The 18,965-nt window shown below is 39.2% G+C and overlaps 1 protein-coding gene across 1 annotated transcript in view; it reads left to right on the forward strand.

Moving 5' to 3' along the window:
• ADAM32 (ADAM metallopeptidase domain 32) overlaps positions 1-18,965 on the forward strand; it is a 448,014-nt gene that overhangs the window by 217,524 nt on the left and 211,525 nt on the right. Inside the window, exon 7 of the mRNA XM_007935060.1 lies at positions 8,238-8,306. Coding sequence (XP_007933251.1) covers positions 8,238-8,306 — 69 coding nt within the window. The remainder of the gene's footprint in view (positions 1-8,237; positions 8,307-18,965) is intronic.

Here is an 18,965-nt window from a genome sequence, read left to right on the forward strand (position 1 = left end):
TTCACTGACAGCTTAGTACTGTATATGCCAAAGGGTTCATATTTGTTGTCTGTACTGCCCATGTACCTCTCTCTGTCTTTCTCAGTAGGAAGAAATCTTACCAGAGACATAAAAGATCTATACAAAGAAAACTATAAAGTAGTGTAAACATTAATACAGGAGACAACAAGGGATCTACATAAATGGAAGAACCTCCCTTGTTCATGGATGTTGTTGTTATATGCCATCATAGCGACCACTCCTGGGGTTTCTGAGGCGGTACCACTACAGAAGTAGATTGCTAAACCTTCCTGCCGAGGAGTGGCTGGTGGGTTTGAACCACCAGCCTTCTGGTTAGCAGTCAAGTGCCTTAGGCCATGGATAGGTAGACTGAATATTGTGAAAATGTCAATACTACCTAAAGCAGTCTACACATTTAATGCAATTCTGATCCAGATACCAACAAATTTTTTTCAGGACTTGGAAAAACCAATTACTAACTTCATATGGAAAGGAAAGAGACCTCAGATGAGCAGAGCACTACTGAAGAAGAACAAAATGGGAGGTCTCACACTCCCAGATCTTAAAACCTACTATGCAGCCACAGAGGTCAAAACAGCTTGGTATTGGTACAATGATACACAGATAGACCAAGGGAACAGAATTGAAAACTCTGTAATAGACCCATCCATCTATGAACAGCTGATTTTGACAAAGGTCGAAAACCCATTAAATGAGTTTTAACAAATGGTGGTGACAAAATTGGATTTCCACCTGCAGAAAAATGAAACAAGACCCATACCTCACCCTATACACAAAAACAAACTCAAGCTCTATCAAAGACTTAAATGTAAAACCCAACACTATAAAATTCATCAAAGAGAAAATAGGAGCAAATCTAGGAGCCCTAATTTATGGCATAAACAGACTATCAAACATAACCCAGAATGCACAGGAGGTAGAAGACAAATTAGATGACTGGGACCTTTTAAAAATTAAATTCTTACATGCACTGAAAGCCTTCATCAAAAGTATAAAAAGACAACCTATAGATTGGGAGAAAATATTTGCCTATGACATATCTGACAAAGAACTTATCTCTAAAATCTATAGAAAACTCTAACACCTCAACACCAAAAAGATAAACAATCCAGTTGAAAAATGGGCAAGAGACCTGAATACACACTTCACTAAAGACGATATGCTGGTGGCCAACAAACAGAGGAGGAATTGCTCACGATCTTTAGTCATTATAGAGATGCAAATCAAAACAATGATGAGATATCATCTCACCCCAGCAATAAGAGCAAAGTTCAATAGGACAGAAAATAACAAATAGTGGCGAGGTTGCAAAGAGATCGGAACTCTTATACACTGCTGGTGGGATTGTAAAATGGTACAACCACCATTATTGCAAATGGTATGGCGTTTCCTTAAAAAACTGAAAATAGAAATACCATTTGACCCAGTAGTTCCATTACTAGGAAAATATCCTAAGGAAGTGAGAGGCAGGACACAAACAGACAAATACACAACCATGTTCATCACGGCACAATTGACTATAACAAGGAGATGGAAACAACCTAAATGCCTGACAACATATGAATGGATAACCAAATTATGGTACATTCACACAATGGAATGCTATGCTACATTAAAGAACAATGAAGGATAGGGGAATCATCTCACAACATGGATGAGCCTGGAGGACATTATGCTGAGTGAAATATGTTAGTTGCAGAAGGACAAATATTGTTTGAGACCATTACTGTAAAAAGGCAATCGTTTGCTTAAAGAAGGGAACTCACTTTGTAGGTTAGCAGAGTGGGGAGGGCAGGAGAAGGAATAATTTCAGGCTAGTTGGGGGCCACACGCTGAGGTGGGCAAGGGGAAGAAGGATGGTGTGGAAAGAGTCTGTGACCACCATGATAACACTGGGGAAAGGGAGGACACTGAATTGTGCACATAAGATATAGATGACAGAGGCTAATACCAGTATATCTACAATAATGCATTACCATTAACACCAAACACCAGGCTACAGATAAACACATAAACATCTGAGAAGGTCAGATGGGGGTCAGTGAACAGTGAACTAGACCAAGGATAGATTGAGCTGAGGCTAATCTTGGACAGATTCCAGTGATGTAGAATACCCACAATCATTACAGAAACAACAAAAGAAAGACATAGAGCAGTCAGTCCCTCACAGACAGCCAGACACTGTGGGAGAGAGATCCAACAGATCTATCAATTCAGGATCACAGGGACACCAGACTCAACTGGCACAACAAAAAACATAAAAATCTTGTTACACAACCTACATTGGTGAGTAGTGACTGGGATCTTAAAAGCTTTTGAGTGGCCATCTAAGATGCAGCTTATGATCTTCTGTCATTGGAAGCAAAGAAGAATGCAAAATACCAAGGGCATTTGGAAGCCCTAGAACCTTGAGACCAGAAGAACTAGATGTCCCCAGCTACCAATGCCAACCACTTGGAAAAGGATCAAAACTGGAGATCCTGGATAGAGTGGGAGGAAAAATGTGGAACAAAATCCAAAAACATAATAATGACCAGAATTACTGGTCAGAGTCTGGTAGGACCCCCAATCATATGGGCCTGGGATACACTTTAGGCCTGGAATAAAACTTACTCCCAGGGGCTGATTCTAAGCCTAATAGTAAACAAGACGTACACGCAGACCACTCAACCCAGGGTAGTGCACCCATGTACTCTATAGAGATGCATCCCTTGGAGCAATCGACCATGGGGCACTAGAGGGGCAACATTTGCTTGGAGGAAATGCTGGACACATAGGAGTTCAAAAGTATGAGGGGCATGGGGGGAGGGGGTACTGCGAAGGGAGGAGAGGAGAAGGGGTTAGGGCTGGGGGTGGTAATTGGGGAGTGAAACCAAATGTACATGGAATGTTGAATGTAAAACAAAGTGTAAATTTGCACCTATAAAGTGCAATAAAAAATAATAATAAAAAAGACTTTAAAATGGAGTTGAGGCTCTGCTTTCAGATTGCTCTGCTTACATACACCAATTGTCTCTAATTTTAAGCTCTCATACATCACATTCTATATTATACTGATGTTATAACTAAGAAAACTTGTGAACTTACAAGTTTGATTTATAAAATGTAAACTTTTGATTTTAAATTACCTCAAAAATATGGGAGTACAGACTGAAGAAAAGTTGATGCTTTAGAGTTGTGGTGTTGGCATAGAATACTGAAAGTACCATGGACTGCTAAAAGAACTAAGAAATATGTCCTGAAAGAAGTGCAGTCAGAATGCTATTTGCAAGCGAGATTGTCCAGACTTCGTCTCACCTGCTTTGGACCATTGCTTGAAGAAAGATATCATGGTTGGTAAAATGGAGGGTCGACGAAAAAGGGGAAGGCCCTCACCAAGATGGACTGACACAGTGGCTTCAGTGATGGGCTCAGGTATAACAAGAATCCTGAAGCTGGCACAGGACTGGATAATGTTTCATTCTGTTGTACGTAGGGTCACTGCATCAGAGACAATTCAATGGCACCTAACAACAACAACAGTAATAGTTTATAAGCAAGGAACATTTGATCAGAACTTTTATTATAAATATCAGTTATTTTTAAACAATCATTTTGCTACTGAAGGGTCATAAAATAGTTATGGGTATAAAACAAGTGTAAGAAGAAGGCAAAAATCGTAAACATTCAGAGAAGTATCCCAGGGATTCAAAGATTGGAGTCAGAAACTGTTTGCATAGAAAACATCTCAACAGAATGTTACTAAATTTTATGGTCACAGAGAGATGGTTTGGGTATGATAAACTATGTTATTCCAAGATAACTAATTGGGTATTGGAAATGGCAGATTTTGAGGTTATAAATTAACACAATTCATCCATTTGACAAAAATCTATTGAGTACTTACTATATTCTGTGCTTTCATAGAGTACTTACTATTATATTCTATGCTTTTCTGACACCACTTGTTTGTCAATTTGTCATACTGTAGTAGCTTGCATGTTGTTGTGAGGGTGGAAGATATACTACCAATATTTCAAATACCAGTAGGGTCACGCATAGTGGACATGTTTCACTGGAGCTTCCAGACTAAGATAGAAGAAGGATGGGAAGAAGGATGGAGCCATCCACTTCTGAAAAAATTGGCCACTGAAAGAAAACCTTATGAAAGCAGTAAAACACTGTCTATTACTAGAAAACTTTATGAATAGCCATGAGACATTGTGTGATATGGTGCGGGAAGATGAGCCCCTCAGGTTAGAAGGCACTCAGATTACAACTGGGGAAGAGCTGCCTCCTCAAGGTAGCATTGACCTTAATGATGTGGGTAAAGTGAAGCTTTTGGGACCTTCTTTTGCTGAAGGGGCACCACTCAAAATGGAAAAAAAAAAAAACAGCTGCAAACATTCATTAATAACTGGAATTCATTAATAATTGGAACATGGAATGTATGAAGTATGAATCTAGGAAAACTGGAAGTTGTCAGAAATAAAATGGAATGCATAAAGATTGATATCCTATGCATTAAACCAGAAAAAACTAACTCATTGCCATCAAGTTGATTCCAACTCATAGCGACCCCCTTTAGGTTTCTAAGGTGGTAAATCTTTATGGAAGTAGATTGCTCCATCTTCTTTGCACAAAGTGGCTGGTGGGTTTGAACCACCACACATCTGGTCAGCAGTCAAATGCATTAGGCACTGTCCTTCCAGAGCTCCTTATCCTAGGCATTAGTGAGGTGAAGTGGGCTGATATTGGCCATTTTGAAGCAGACAATCATGTGGTGTACTATGCTGTGAATGACATATTGAACAGGAATGATGTGACATTAATCATAAAAAAGAATGTTTCAAGATCTATCCTTAAGTACAATGCTGTCAGTAATAGAAAAATATCTATACACCTACAAAGAAGACTAGTTAATACTACTATTTTCATATTTACTCACCAACCACTAAAGCCAAAGATGAAGAAATTGAAGATTTTACCAACTTCTGAAGTCTGAAACTGATGAAACATGCAGTCAAGATGTATTGATAATTATTGGTGCTTGGAATGTAAAAGATGGAAACAAAAATGTAGCATCAGTAGTTGGAAAATATGGCCTCAGTGATAGAAATAATACCACAGATTACATGATAGAATTTCGCAAGACCAATGTCGTATTCATTGCCAATAATTTTATTCAACAACATAAACAGTGACTATACACGTGGATCACACCAGATTTAATACACAACAATCAAAGCGACTTTATCTGTGGATAAAAGATGATGGAGAAGGTCAATATCATCATTCAGAACAGGGTTAGGGGCCAACTGTGGAAGAGGCCATCAATTGCTTATATGTGAGTTAGAAATCAAACTGAAGAAAATTAAAACAAATGCATGAGAAATAAAGTACAACATTGAGTATATCCTACCTGAATTTAGACACCATCTGAAGAATAAATTTGACTTATTGAACACCAATGACTCAAAACCAGACGAGTTGTGGGATGATGCCAAAAACATCATATGTGAAGAAAGCAAACAGTCATTAAAAAGAAAAGAGTGGAAGAAAAGACCAAAATGGATGTCAGAAAAGACTCTGAAATTGCTCTTGAATGTAGAGCAGCTAAACTGAATGGAAGAAATGTTGAAATAAAAGGGCTGAACAGAAGATTTCAAAGGGTGACTTGAGGAAAAACAATATATATGTATTGAAAAGTGCAAAGACCTGGAATTAGAAAACCAAAAGGGAAGAACACACTCAGCATTTCTCAAACTGAAAGAACTGAAGAAAAAACTCAAGCCCCAACTTACAATATTGAAGGATTCTGTGAGTAAAATACTGAATGATGCAGGAAGCATCAAAAGAATATGGAAGAAATACAGAGCACTGTACCAAAAAACAAACAAACAAACAAACAAAAAACCAAAACTGGTCAATGTTCAACTATTTCAGAAGGTAGCATATGATCAAGAACCAATGGTATTGAAGGAAGAAGTCGAAGCTGCACTGAAGGAACTGAGAAAAGCAAGGCTCCAGGAATTGAAGGAATACCACTTGGGATGTTTCAACAAATGGATGCAGCACTGGAAGCACTTACTCATTTAAGGCGAGAAATTTGGAAGACAGCTACCTGGCTATGTGACTGGAAAAGATGGATATTTACATTCCTTCCAAAGAAAGGTGATCCAACAGAATGTGGAAATTTCTGAACAATATCATTAATATCACATGAAGTAGAATTTTGCTGAAGATAGTTCAAAACCAGTTGCAGCAGTATATTGACTGGGAACTTCCAGAATTCGAGCTGGATTCAGAAGAGGATGTGGAAATAGGGGTATCAATACTGATTTCAGATGGATCTTAGCTGAAAGCAAAGAATACCAGAAAGATGCTTCTTTTTTTTTTTTGGACTCAGCAAAGGCATTTGACTGTGTGGATCATAACACATTATGGACAACATTGCGAAGAATAAGAATTCCAGAACACTTCATTGTGCTTATGAGGAACCTGTACATAGTCATTTGAATGGAACATGGGGATACTGCATGGTTTAAAATCAGGAAAGGTGGGCATCAGGGTTGTATCCTTTCACCATACTTATTCAATCTGTATGTTGAGCAAATAATCCAAGAAGCTGGACTATATGGAGAAGATCAGAGCATTGGAATTGGAGGAAGACTCCTTAACAACCTGCAATATGCAGATGACACAGCCTTCTTGCTAAAAGTGAAGATGAATTAAAACACTGTTAAAACACAAAGACTATAGTCTTTAGTATGTATTCCACCTCAACATAAAGAAAATGAAAATTCTCAAAAATGGATCAGTTAGCAATACTACTATAAATGGAGACAAGATTGAAGTTGTCGGGGCTTTAATTTTACTTGGATTCATATTCAACACCCATGAAAGCAGCCGTCGAGAAATCAGATATCATATTGTAGTGGGCAAATCTGCTGCAAAAGACTTCTTTAAAATGATAAGGGGGAAAGATGTCAAACCCAAGCCATGGTATTTTCAGTCATCTCGTATACATGTGAAAGTTGGACAATGAATAAAGAAGAAGAATGAAGATTTGATGCCTTTGAATTGTGGTGTTGGCAAAGAATACTGAAAATACCATGGACTGCCAGAAGAATGAACAAATCTATCCTGGAGGAAGTGCAGTAGGAATGTTCCTTGGAAGCAGGAATGGCCAGACTTTGTCTCATCTTCTTTATTCATGTTGTCAGAAGAGAGCATTCCCTAGAGAAAGATATCACACTTGGTAAAGTAGAGGGTCAAAGAGAAAAGGGAAGATGCTCAATGAGATGGATTAACACAGTGGCTGCAAAGATATGCTCAAGTATAGTGAGGACTGAGGATGTCACCAGACAAGACAGTGTTAATTTCTGTTGTACACAGGGTTGGTGTGAGTCAAAATGTACATGATTATGTGCTCAGCTGTTAACTGAAAGAGTGGCCATTAGATCCCACCAGCAGTTTTGCAGAGAAAAAGACTTAGCCATCAGCTCCCGCAAAGATTACAGCCTAGAAAACCATATGAGGACAGTTCAACTTCGTCCTATAGAGTCTCTTAGAGTTGGAATCAACTTGATGGCACAAACAAAACACTTGTCTCTCAGTCTCTGGGTGGTGCAAGTGGTTAAGTGCTTGGCTATTAACCAAAGATTGGCAATATGAATCTCCCCAGAGGCACCTCAGAAAAAAGGTCTGGTGATCTTCCAAAAGATCACAGCCATTGAAAACACTGTGCAGTTCTACTCTGAAACACATGGGGTTGCATGAGTCAGAATCCACTCAACAGCAGTTTGTGTGTGTGTGTGTGTGTTTGTGTGTGTGTGTGTGTGAGTGTGTCTCTGAATCATCTGGGTAGTGCTGTTAAGTGGAGCTTTCTAATATATCTGTGATAAGGTGGTTGAGCGCTAGTGATAGGATGGCTTCTCATGGGGGTACATGGTGGCAGCATTGAGCAGAGGTTTAATTTATTTCTGATAAGCAGATGAAATAGATGGTTTAGATATGCTAGGTGTTCTAATGAGTAACTATACTATAGCTTTATAATTGATGTTGTTTATACTTAAGTCTATTGCCATGAAACTTAAAGCATAATACAATGGTATTAATCAATTGTAAAAACAAACATGTCGTATCATGTAAATGCTGTGCTTACAGCTTTAATGAAGAGTTCAGAATAAAACTGTGAAAATTAAGCCTTAAATTCTGCTTTTCTTTTTTTCTAGACAGAATCAGCTGTTCCAGATTTATATCCTCTTTATCTAGAAATCCATATAGTTGTGGACAAAACTTTGGTATGTGTATTGGTTTTTCTTTTAAATGTTTGTTGAGAATGTATAATTATCCCTTGCTAAAGAGTAACTTAAAGATTCCAATATTCTTGTTCCCATGCCATGGAGAAAACAGAAAAATTTGCAAACTAAAAACCAGATAGTCAAAATGACACTAGTTCTGTCAGAAAAGTTTTATTTGAAAACTTGACAGAATGACCCTGCAGAACAAATTGATTCTTTTGCTGGCACTTCATGTCTTTAGGACCTCTTTGCTAAAAGGGCATGGAGGCAGCATCTTCTGACCTCTGACTTCACAAGACGGAGACAGAATCATCATCAGCCCAAGACTTATCCCTATGAGGCCAGAAATGCTGCCACTCTCCAACCCTTCTTGTCAATTCTGACACCAACCATTCCTTCCTGAGCAATCACAACTTCTCTACTGGGTTCAATAATTTGTTGCAGTGGCCACACAGAACTCACAGACAATACACACAATTGTGAGGTTTATTAGGGAAGTAACAGGCTACAATTCAGGTTCACGGAGGCGCTCAGGATACAGTTCTTCCATCAGGACAGTCTCACCTCTGCTATGCCCTCAGGCATGTCTCTTTGGCCCTTTGCCTCTCAGCCTGGCCTCTGCCCTACTGGGGCAAGTGTTACAGAGCTCTTTCAGCTCTGACAATAGGTACACCTACACGTACTCCACTCCTGCAGCAAGCCTCCAAAGGCACTCAGCTTTCTTGCTCTGTAGGCCAGGTAAGCCTAATGCTCTGTCTCATGCCTCTTGGTTCCACTGCTGCCATCTCTCTAATGGGCATCCCTCTGCTGGGTATCTCTGCCAAGAAGGTCCAGTACAGGGATCTTGGGTCCAAGGACACACTCCACTTCACCTCCAGCTCTTCTCTCTTGATGGTAGTGAGATCCCGCTTTCTGCCTCTAGGAAGGCTTATTTTAAGCCTGGAAGAGTGACAAAACTAACCAGTCTTACCTTTAAAGTTTTACACATCTTATTTGCATGGTCTCACCCAGAAGTCTAGTGGGAGTTACAAAGACTATGGCTAAAAATGCCATACCAAGTAATTCACTGCACTGCAGGTCACCTCCCAGCTTCTAGCCATTGTCCCTTTCACAGTTAAAAAATTAATAACCCCTTCATATCAGTTTAAGAATAAGCACATCCATGAAAATGTGTAAGCCAGCCACTTCATGCCTTTATCTCCCCCCATTTTAAGTAGCCAATTTCCAATTTGCCCATTCTTATCAAACCAGCACTCTGAGGAGACAAGCATGTTCATTTCTCCATAAAGAACCTGTTCCTGTTAGAACTTGGAGCATCTGCATCCGTAATTAAGTAAAGTCCAGTCCAGAGTAAGCCATTCATATTGCAGCAACTCCACATCAGCTCAGTGTCAAACATCTTCCTCTTTATTTGGTTGAGTTCTGGTGAGCTTAGGCCTAGCATCCCAGCTAGGTCATGGGTACCAGCTAGAATCTTGGGAGTCACATTCCTCCCTTCATTTCAGACCAGCCAGCCCTTCCTCTTGAGAGATCCCTAGCCTCAGTGGGTGTGAGGTCAAAGAGAACCAAACTCAGCCCTTTTCTTCATTGCTGCACTTCCCAACTTCCACCCATCAAGTGGACCCAGGTGGTCACAAGCAAGCAGCATACAAGGCTGCTACTCACCAGCTTCCTTTAATTCCAGTCCTGGAAGGGTTTTCTATTATGGACCATGACTTTCCTGACCTGTTGTTGTTGTTATTGTTATGTGCCCTTGAGGACCCAACTCATAGCGACCCCTCCTTGGGTTTCCGAGGTGGTATCACTACGGAAGTAGATTGCCCAACCTTCCTTCTGAGGAGTGGCTGGTGGGTTTGAACCACCAGGCTTCTGGTTAGGAGTCAAGTGCCTTAGGCACTACGCTATCAAAGTTCCTGCCTTAGATGCACTCAAAGCCAAACTGCCTGAAATTTAAAATGCTAAACAAGTCAGTATTTTTTTTTTTTTTTCCTCTGCAAGTCCTTCCTTCAAATGCAAATGTTCTGTTCTCTCAACAGATCTGGCTGGGTTTCCATGTCTTTGCAAATGCAAATTTCCTGACTCTGAAGGTTGTGGGTGGGGCTCAGATTTTCTTCCTAAGCCCTCTATACTCTAGACACACAAAGCTGGAAACAAAAGGCTGTGTTTCTTCTGGGCAAATTCTATTTCCCCTTTTAACATATCCAATCAAATATTGGCTGAAAGGGGACTTACACGCTCTCTGTTATCCTTACCCAATAATCATTTCTAATATACAACTATGTAAGAGAACATTTAATATCCATAGTGCATTCAGAGGAGCTCTGGTAGCATAGTGTATTATACAGAAGTGGATTAGACACCAACTAATGGAAAAATCTGAATGAAAACAGTACAGAGAAAGATGGAGCTATGGACTATCAGCTACTCTGATGGCACCAACAGCCTGAATATTTCCAAGCAGTGTTGGAGAATTGACCTAAAGATCAGCCCTGGTCACCTGTGCTAGTGGCCTTTGGGTAGGAAGGGAAACAGCAAGGAGAGAGATGACTTGCACTGTGGAATTTCAGCTGTGTAGAGGGTGCAGGAATTTTGATTGTTTACAAGCAGTGGCCATTTTGGATATTTAAAGTGATCATTGGTGCAGCCATTTTGAATGTTTACAACTGGCAGCCATTTTGAATGTTTAAAGTGACAGCAGTCTCATTCAGATTCCAGGGACCTAAGAATAGGCTCCATTTGCCAAGGATGGCAGGGACATACAGGAGGCTGACAACAGGAAAGAAGACAGGTAGTGAGTGGATAAGTGCTGCCATCTAGTGAATAGAGGAGCACAGTACCCTCCTTATGTAGATGAAATCTAAACAAAATAAAAAATACCAAAAAACCAAACTCACTGCGTCGAGTTGACTCCATCTCACAGAGACCCCTCCTTGGGTTTCTAAGGTATTATCACTACAGAAGTAGATTTCCCAGTCTTCCTTATGAGGAGTGTCTGGTGGGTTTGAACCACCAGCCTTCTGGCTAGCAGCCTTCTGCCTTAGCACTACACCACCAGAGCTCCTAAACAAAATAGGGAAAACAAAAATTGTGGGCAAGTCACTCCAACATAAAACCATCGATTAAATATAAACAAAAAACATCACAATGTCTTGGAGACAACCAAGCATCACAGTCCACACAAGAAGCAAGAGAAACAAGGGACTAGGATACAGATCCAGAACACATCCACAAGGAAGAAGCAGCATTGGAACACCCTGATAAGAAATTAAAAAGAATTATATTTAGGTACCTTCAATGGATTGAGAGACAGCTCAAGGAAAACACTGACAAAATTGAGAAGAATGCAGAGAAAACCCCAGAACCATTTTGAAAGACAATACAAGAACAAAATGACAAAATAAATGAAAAATTAGAAATGATACAAAATCTACAGATAGAAATCCAGAAGATTAATACTACATTTTCAGAAACAGATAACACATTGAATTGGCAAAGGAGTATAATTGAATCAATGGAAGACAAAATTAGTGAGATTGAACACAAATACCTCAGTGCTTCTTTGGAAAGGGATCAATCAGAAAAAAAGATCAAAACAAAATGAAGAAAGCCTAAGGATCATGTGGTATACCATTAAAAGGAATAACCTACATGTAACTGAAATTCCAGAACAGGAAGAGACAAATAAAACCACAGAGAAAATTGTTAAAAATTTGTTGGAAGAGAACTTCCCTGATATGATGAAAGATGAGAATATATCCATTCAAGAAATCCAATGAACCTCAAACAGAATAGACCCCAAAAGAAAATCACAAAGACATATCATCATCAAACTCACCAAAACCAAAGACAAAGAATCCTGAAAGCAGAACAGGAAAAACAAAAAGTTACCTACAAAGGGCAACGAATAAGAGTGAGCTTGGATTTCTCAGCAGAAACCATGCAGGTGAGAAGACAATGGGATGGTATATATAAAACCCTGAAAGAAAAAAATTTCCTACCAAGAATTATATACCCAGCTAAATTGTCCTCAAATATGATGATGAAATTAGGACATTTCTAGATAAACAGAAATTAAGGGAATTTGTTAAAACCAGACCAACCTTACAAGAGATGCTAAAGGGAGTCTTTTGGACAGAGAACCAACAATGTTGTTGTTGTTGTTATGTGCCGTCAAGTCGGACCTGACTCATAGCGACTCTTCCTTGGGTTTCTGAGGCAGTATCACTACAGAAGTAGCTTGCCCCATCTTCCTTCCGAGGAGTGGCTGGTGGCTTTGAACCGCCAGCCTTCTGGTTAGCATTCAAGTGCCTTAGCCACTATGCTACCAGAGCTCTCAAGAACCAATAGCAAACATCAACTGATCATTAACACAAATGATGACATCACCCAGAAACCAACCCAGTTATGGAAGTATCCAAAGTAAATAAGCCTACAAGATTGTAAGCAGGGAAGCTGAGATATCAATTGACAAATGAGGACAACTACAAATCAGAAAGGGGGAAAATTGCATAGTTACAGAACTTCTAAATGGTAGGGAAGTCAAGACAACTGCAAGATAGAATGGACTGTTCTAAACTTGGGAAGAAAACTATAAACCACAGGGCAACCTCTAACAACAATGATAAACCTTCATATCAAAATAAAAAAGAGGACCAGCACAAATGTTTAGCAAATACTAAAACAATAGCAACAAAGAAGTGATAATACGATTCATAAACAAAATGAGTTCAGCACAGGAGATTATATGGAACTAAGAAATCTGCAACACCACAAAAAAAGCACATAACAAAATGATAGCAGCAAATTCATACTTGTTGATAATTACATTGCCAAGAGAGTAAAAAGAGAATCTACAGATTGGGAAAAAATATTTGGCAACAACATATCTGACAAGAAGGTTATCCCTAAAATTTATGGAAAGCTCCAACATCTCAACAACAAAAAGATTAACAATCCAATTAAAAAATGGGCAGAAGACATGAATAGACACTTCACCACAGAGGATATTCAGACAGCCAGCAAATACATGAAGAAATGCTCACGATTGTTAGCCATCAGAGAGATGCAAATCAAAAGAACCATAAGATAATCTCACCCCAGCACTAATGTCAAAGTTCAGCAAGACAGAAAGTACCAAATGCTTCTGAGAATGTGGAGAGATTGGGAATCTCATACACTGCTGGTGGGACTGTCAAATGATACGTCCACTGTGGAAAGCAATATGGTGATTCCTTAAGAAGCCAGAATTAGAAATACCATTTGATCCCACAATCCCATGACTAGGTATATATCCTAAAGAAGTGAGAGCCAGGACAAGAACAGATATCTGCACACCCATGTTCACTGCAGCACTATTTACAATAGCAAAAAGATAGAGACAACCTATGTATCTATCAACAGAAGAATGGATAACCAAACTATGGTACATACACACAATGGAATCCTGTACAACACTAAGGAATAATGTAGAATCTACAAAACACTGCATAACATGGATGAACTGGGAGGACATTATGCTGAGTGAAATAAGGCAATCACAGAAGGACAAATACGGTATTAGTTCATTATTGTAAAAAGCCAAGGAAAGGTTTATATATGGCAGGAAACTTTCTTTGTTGGTTCCCAGAGGTGTGAGAGGGGAGGGAAGGGAACAGTTAAAAAAAAACTGCATTGACCCATGTCACTTTAGTTTTATGTATTTCACTGTACATAAATTATATTTCAATAAAATGTATTTTTAAAAAATATTCCAGTTTCATCTCTTTACCTTGATGATCTTTCCATTCAATGCATATGGCCTTAGGCTTCTGGCTGGGTGTAACCAAAAGCCCTAGCCTCAAATTAATGGGCTTCTTCAATCAGCTTGGCTCTTGCTTCAGGCCTTTCTTCCCTCAGCTGCAGCAAATCTCTTACTTCCCTTTCCACCATTACAGGTAACAGCAATTGAAGTAACCATTTAAGAGTCAAAAGTTTCACTTCCCAGGCCCCTTACTTCTTTTACAGAATCCCATGCTTCATTGGGTCTGGAGCCATTGCAGCAAATCCTGCTTTTGACACCAATTGCTAAAAGGACACGGAGGCAGCATCTTCTGACCTCCTCTAACTTCACAAGAGGGAGGTAGAATCATCAGTAGCCTAAGATTTATTTCTATGAGGCCAGACATACTGCCACCCTCCAACCCTTTTTGCCAATTCTGACACCAGCTGTTCCTTCGGAAGGAAGTTTGGGCAATCTACTTCCATAGTGATAACACTGCGGAAACCCAAGGAGGGGTTGCTATGAGTCGGGTCCAACTCGAGGGCACATAACTACAACATAATGGAGAAAGACATGAAAGCATACAGTTGTAACCTAGGGTACTAGAAGAGCTTGCAAGTGAGTCACAGAATCAAGATAAGAAATGAGGAATGAGGGAAAGGTGCCAGTTTCTTCGTACGGGTTCTGTAGAGAAGGAAAACCACTGCAGTGACCAAGCCAAATCAAACTCACTGCTGTCGAGTCGGTCCCAAATCATAGGGACCCCTCCTTGGGTTTCTCAGGTGTTATCTCTACGGAAGTAGATTGCCCAATCTTTCTTCCGAGGAGTGGCTGCTGGGTTTGAACCACCAGCCTTCTGGTTAGCAGTCAAATGCCTTAGGCACTATGCCATCAGTACTCCTATTGAAGTGAAATGTATATATAAATGTACATGGAAAGATTTACTTCAAGGAAATGACTCTTAAAATTGTGGGCATTGGCAAGCCCCAAATCAATGGGTCAGGTGTCAGGCTGAAAACTTCTAGCTCGCATGGCTGCAGGATCTGACAAATTCAAAATCTATAGGTCAGGTGGCAGGCTGAAGACTTCTGCAGGCTTATATCCCAAGAACCAGAAGTCAGGTGATGAAAAGAGTGCAGGGTAGAGAGAGAGTGAGCTTTCCCAGAACATCCATTTATATACTGGAGGCAGATTACACCTGTGAGGAAACTCCAATTATATATATATAGTGTCTGCCAAATCACTGAGTCTCATAGTCTAGCTAACTTGATACATAACATTACCCTTCACAGCCAGGGGAGACTTTGTGTATTTTCTTTGCAAGTGTACATAAATGTGAGAAAAACCCTGTTTTAGGAATCTGTAAGAAGTCTGATATGATTAATATATGTGAATGAACAAGGGAAGTGGAAAAAGATCAATTAAGGATTTGATAGGATATTGCAATTTTATCATAAAAGCAATGGAGAGTCATTGAAAATTTTCAAAGGGGAGTGACATTTATGTTTTCTTTTTTTTCTTTGCAGTTTTCTCCTTTTACCTAGCAATAATACATCATGAACATTTCCTAAGGCAATACATTCAGATCCACTTCATTTTTTAAAAAACAGCTACATAAATCTCCACAGTATGAGCACCATAAGTTAGTTATTCAACTATTTCCTTATCAATGTGTATTCAGGTTGTTTCTACATTAGTCTAAATAAGCAATTCCCTTTTATTTATGTTTTCATTTTAAAATCTTTATTTTGGTAATAATGTAAGCACTGGAAAATTGGTGTAGAAGGGACTATTTAAGAGACTTTTCTAGCAATCCCGGTGAAAATAATGAATTAGTGGCATTTGGTATAGAAAGAAAGGGACAAATTTAAGTTATTGATGAGGCTGAATTAGAAGGACTTGTAAATGAGTTTAATTAATTAATTTACTTTACACATTTATTGAGCATCATCTAGATGTCAATCACTGTTCTTTATTGAGGATATAGCAGTGAACCAAATAGAAAAATTTCTGCTGTCATGGAGCATGTATTATAATAAATGTGAGAGGTGATATACGATAATAACATTCACTAAAGTAGTGGAAATGTAAGTAAGACCATGTTTCTTTTGAGGAGGGAGATTTGTTTAGTTTTGGATATGTTTAATTTGAAGGGTGGAACATCCAGAGGATGTGTTTTATAGGAAGCTGATATGTAGATACAGAGTGTAAGAGAGAAATCTTTATGGAACATATGTGAGTCATGAACATATAGATTGTGGTAAACACCATGTGGAATAAAAAGGGTAGCAAGGGAGAATGTAAACAATAAGAAAAGAGTCCCCTTGGGCACCAATTCTTACAGTACTAGAAGGAAAGGGCATTACTTGATTGTACCAGATTTTGGTAAATTGCTCTGTGAATTCCTACATATAATCAGACATTTTATCCTATGGTAAAATTTGTATTGTTAAGATGAGCTTCTCTTTTTTTTTTTTCATTTTAAACATTCTTGTTCATTTCAAGAGAAATAAATTTGATGTGAATTGGGTGTTGTGTCACTTGATTGCTTCAACGGATATATAAGGAACATGTTGTGAAGAGGGGCATTATAAAGTTGTCATTGTTGTTAGGTGCCATTGAGTTGGCTCTGACTCATAGTGACCCTGTGTACAACAGTACAAAACACTGCCCAGTCCTTTGCCATCCTCACAATCCTTGCTATACTTGAACTCATTGTTACAGCCACTGTGTCAATCCATCTCGTCGAGAGTCTTCCCCTTTTTCTCTGACCCTCCACTTCACCAAGCATGATATTCTTCTCCAGAGAATGGTCTTTTCTGACAACGTAACCAAAGTAGGTGAGGTGAAGTCTGGCATTCTCGCTTCCAAGAAGCATTTCACTGTATTTTTTCCAGGACAGATTTGTTCCTTCTTCTGAGGGTCCATGGTAATTTCAGTATTCTTCACCAACACCACAACTCAAAAGCATCAACTCTTCTTTAGTCTTCCTTATTCATCGTCCAGCTTTCATATTGATTTGAGGTGCTTGAAAGTACTGTGGCTTGGGTTGGGCACACACTAGTCTTCAAAGAGATATCTTTGCTCTTCAGCACTTTGAAGAGGTCTTTTGCGGCAGATTTGCCCAGTGCAGTATGACGTCTGATTTCTTCACTGCTGCTTCCATGGGTGTTGGTTGTGGATCCAAGTAATATGAAATCTTTTTTTTTTTTTAAGATTAATTAATTTTGTATTTTTGTAGTGTTCCCTCCTCTCCCCTGCTACTTTTGGTAACCAACAAAGAGTTTCCTTCCATATATAAATATTTCCTTGACTTTTTACAGTAATGAACTTATACAATATTTGTCCTTCTGTGATTGACCTATTTCACTCAGCATAATGAACTCCAAGGTCATCCATGTTATGTGGTGGTTTGCAGATTCTACAGTATGCTTTAGTGTTGCATAGTATTCCATTGTGTGTTTGCACCATACTTTGGTTATCCATTCTTCTGTTGATGGGCACCTAGGTTATTTCTATCTGTTTGCAATTGTAAACAGTGCCATGATGAACATGGGTATGCATCTATCTGTTTTTGTCCTGGCTCTCAATTCTTTAGGCTGTATACCTAGTGGGAGCTCTGGTGGCATAGTGCCTAAGGCACTTGACTGCTAACCAGAAGGTTGGTGGTTCAAACCCACCAGCTACTCCTCGGAAGGAAGATTGGGCAATCTACTTCCATAGTGATACTGACTCTGAAACCCAAGGAGGGGTTGCTATGAGTCAGAGACAACTCGACGGCACATAACAACAACAACAACAACACAACATATACCTAGTAATGGAATTGCTGGATCAAATAGTATTTTTAATTCCAACTTTTAAAGGAATCACCATACTGCTTTCCACACTGGTCGTATCATTTTACAGTCCCAACAGCAGTGTATGAGAATCCCAATCTCTCCACATCCTCACGAGTATTTGTTATTTTCTGCCTTGTTGAGCTTTACTATCAGTGCTGGGGCAAGATGGTATCTCACTGTTGTTTTCATTTGCATCTCCAACATCTTGAACATTTTTTCCTGCATTTGCTGGCTGCCTGAATATCGTCTGTGGTAATGTGTCTGTTTATGTCTTCTGCACATTTTTAATTGGATTGTTTGTCTTTTTGTTGTTGACGTTTTGGAGTTTGCTATAAATTTTAGAGATAAGTCCCTTGTCAGGTATGTTGTTGCCGAATATTGTTTCCCAAAAAAACCAAACTCACTGCTGTCAAGTTGGATCTGACTCATAGCAACCTCTCCTTGGGTTTCCAAGGCAGTATCACTATGGAAGTAGATTGCCCTATCTTCCTTCCGAGGAGTGGTGTGTTGAGTTTGAACTGCTAGCCTCTGGTTAGCAGTCAGATGCCTTAGGCACTATACCAGAACTCCTTTCCCAGTCTGCAGGTTCTCTTTTTTACTCTTTTGGAGAAGTCTTATGAAGCACATAAAAATTTAATTTTTAGAAGGTCCCATTCATGGAGTTTATCTTCTGCTGTTTGTGCATTTTAGGTTATGGTTGACAGTCTATTTATGCCATAAATTAGGGCCCTTAAATTTGTCCCTATTTTTTCCTTGAGGAACTTCATTGTTTTAGGCTTCACATTTAAGTCTTTGATCCATCCGGAGCTACTTTTTGTATATGGTGTGAGGTATGGATCTTGTTTCATTTTTCTGCAAATGGATATCCAGTTTTGCCAGCACCATTTGTTAAAGAGACAGTTTCTTCCTCATTTAATGGACTTCAGCCCTTCAGCTAACCATAGGTTGATGGATCTATTCTGGGTTCTCAATTCTGTCCCACTGGTTTATGGGTCTGTCATTGTACCAACACCAGGCAGTTTTGACTACTGTGGCTGCGTAGTAGGTTTTGAGATCCAG

This window comes from Orycteropus afer, unplaced genomic scaffold (genome assembly GCF_000298275.1).
Source record: "Orycteropus afer afer isolate SDZICR_OR568_19922 unplaced genomic scaffold, OryAfe1.0 scaffold00024, whole genome shotgun sequence".
Taxonomy (NCBI): Eukaryota; Metazoa; Chordata; class Mammalia; order Tubulidentata; family Orycteropodidae; genus Orycteropus; species Orycteropus afer.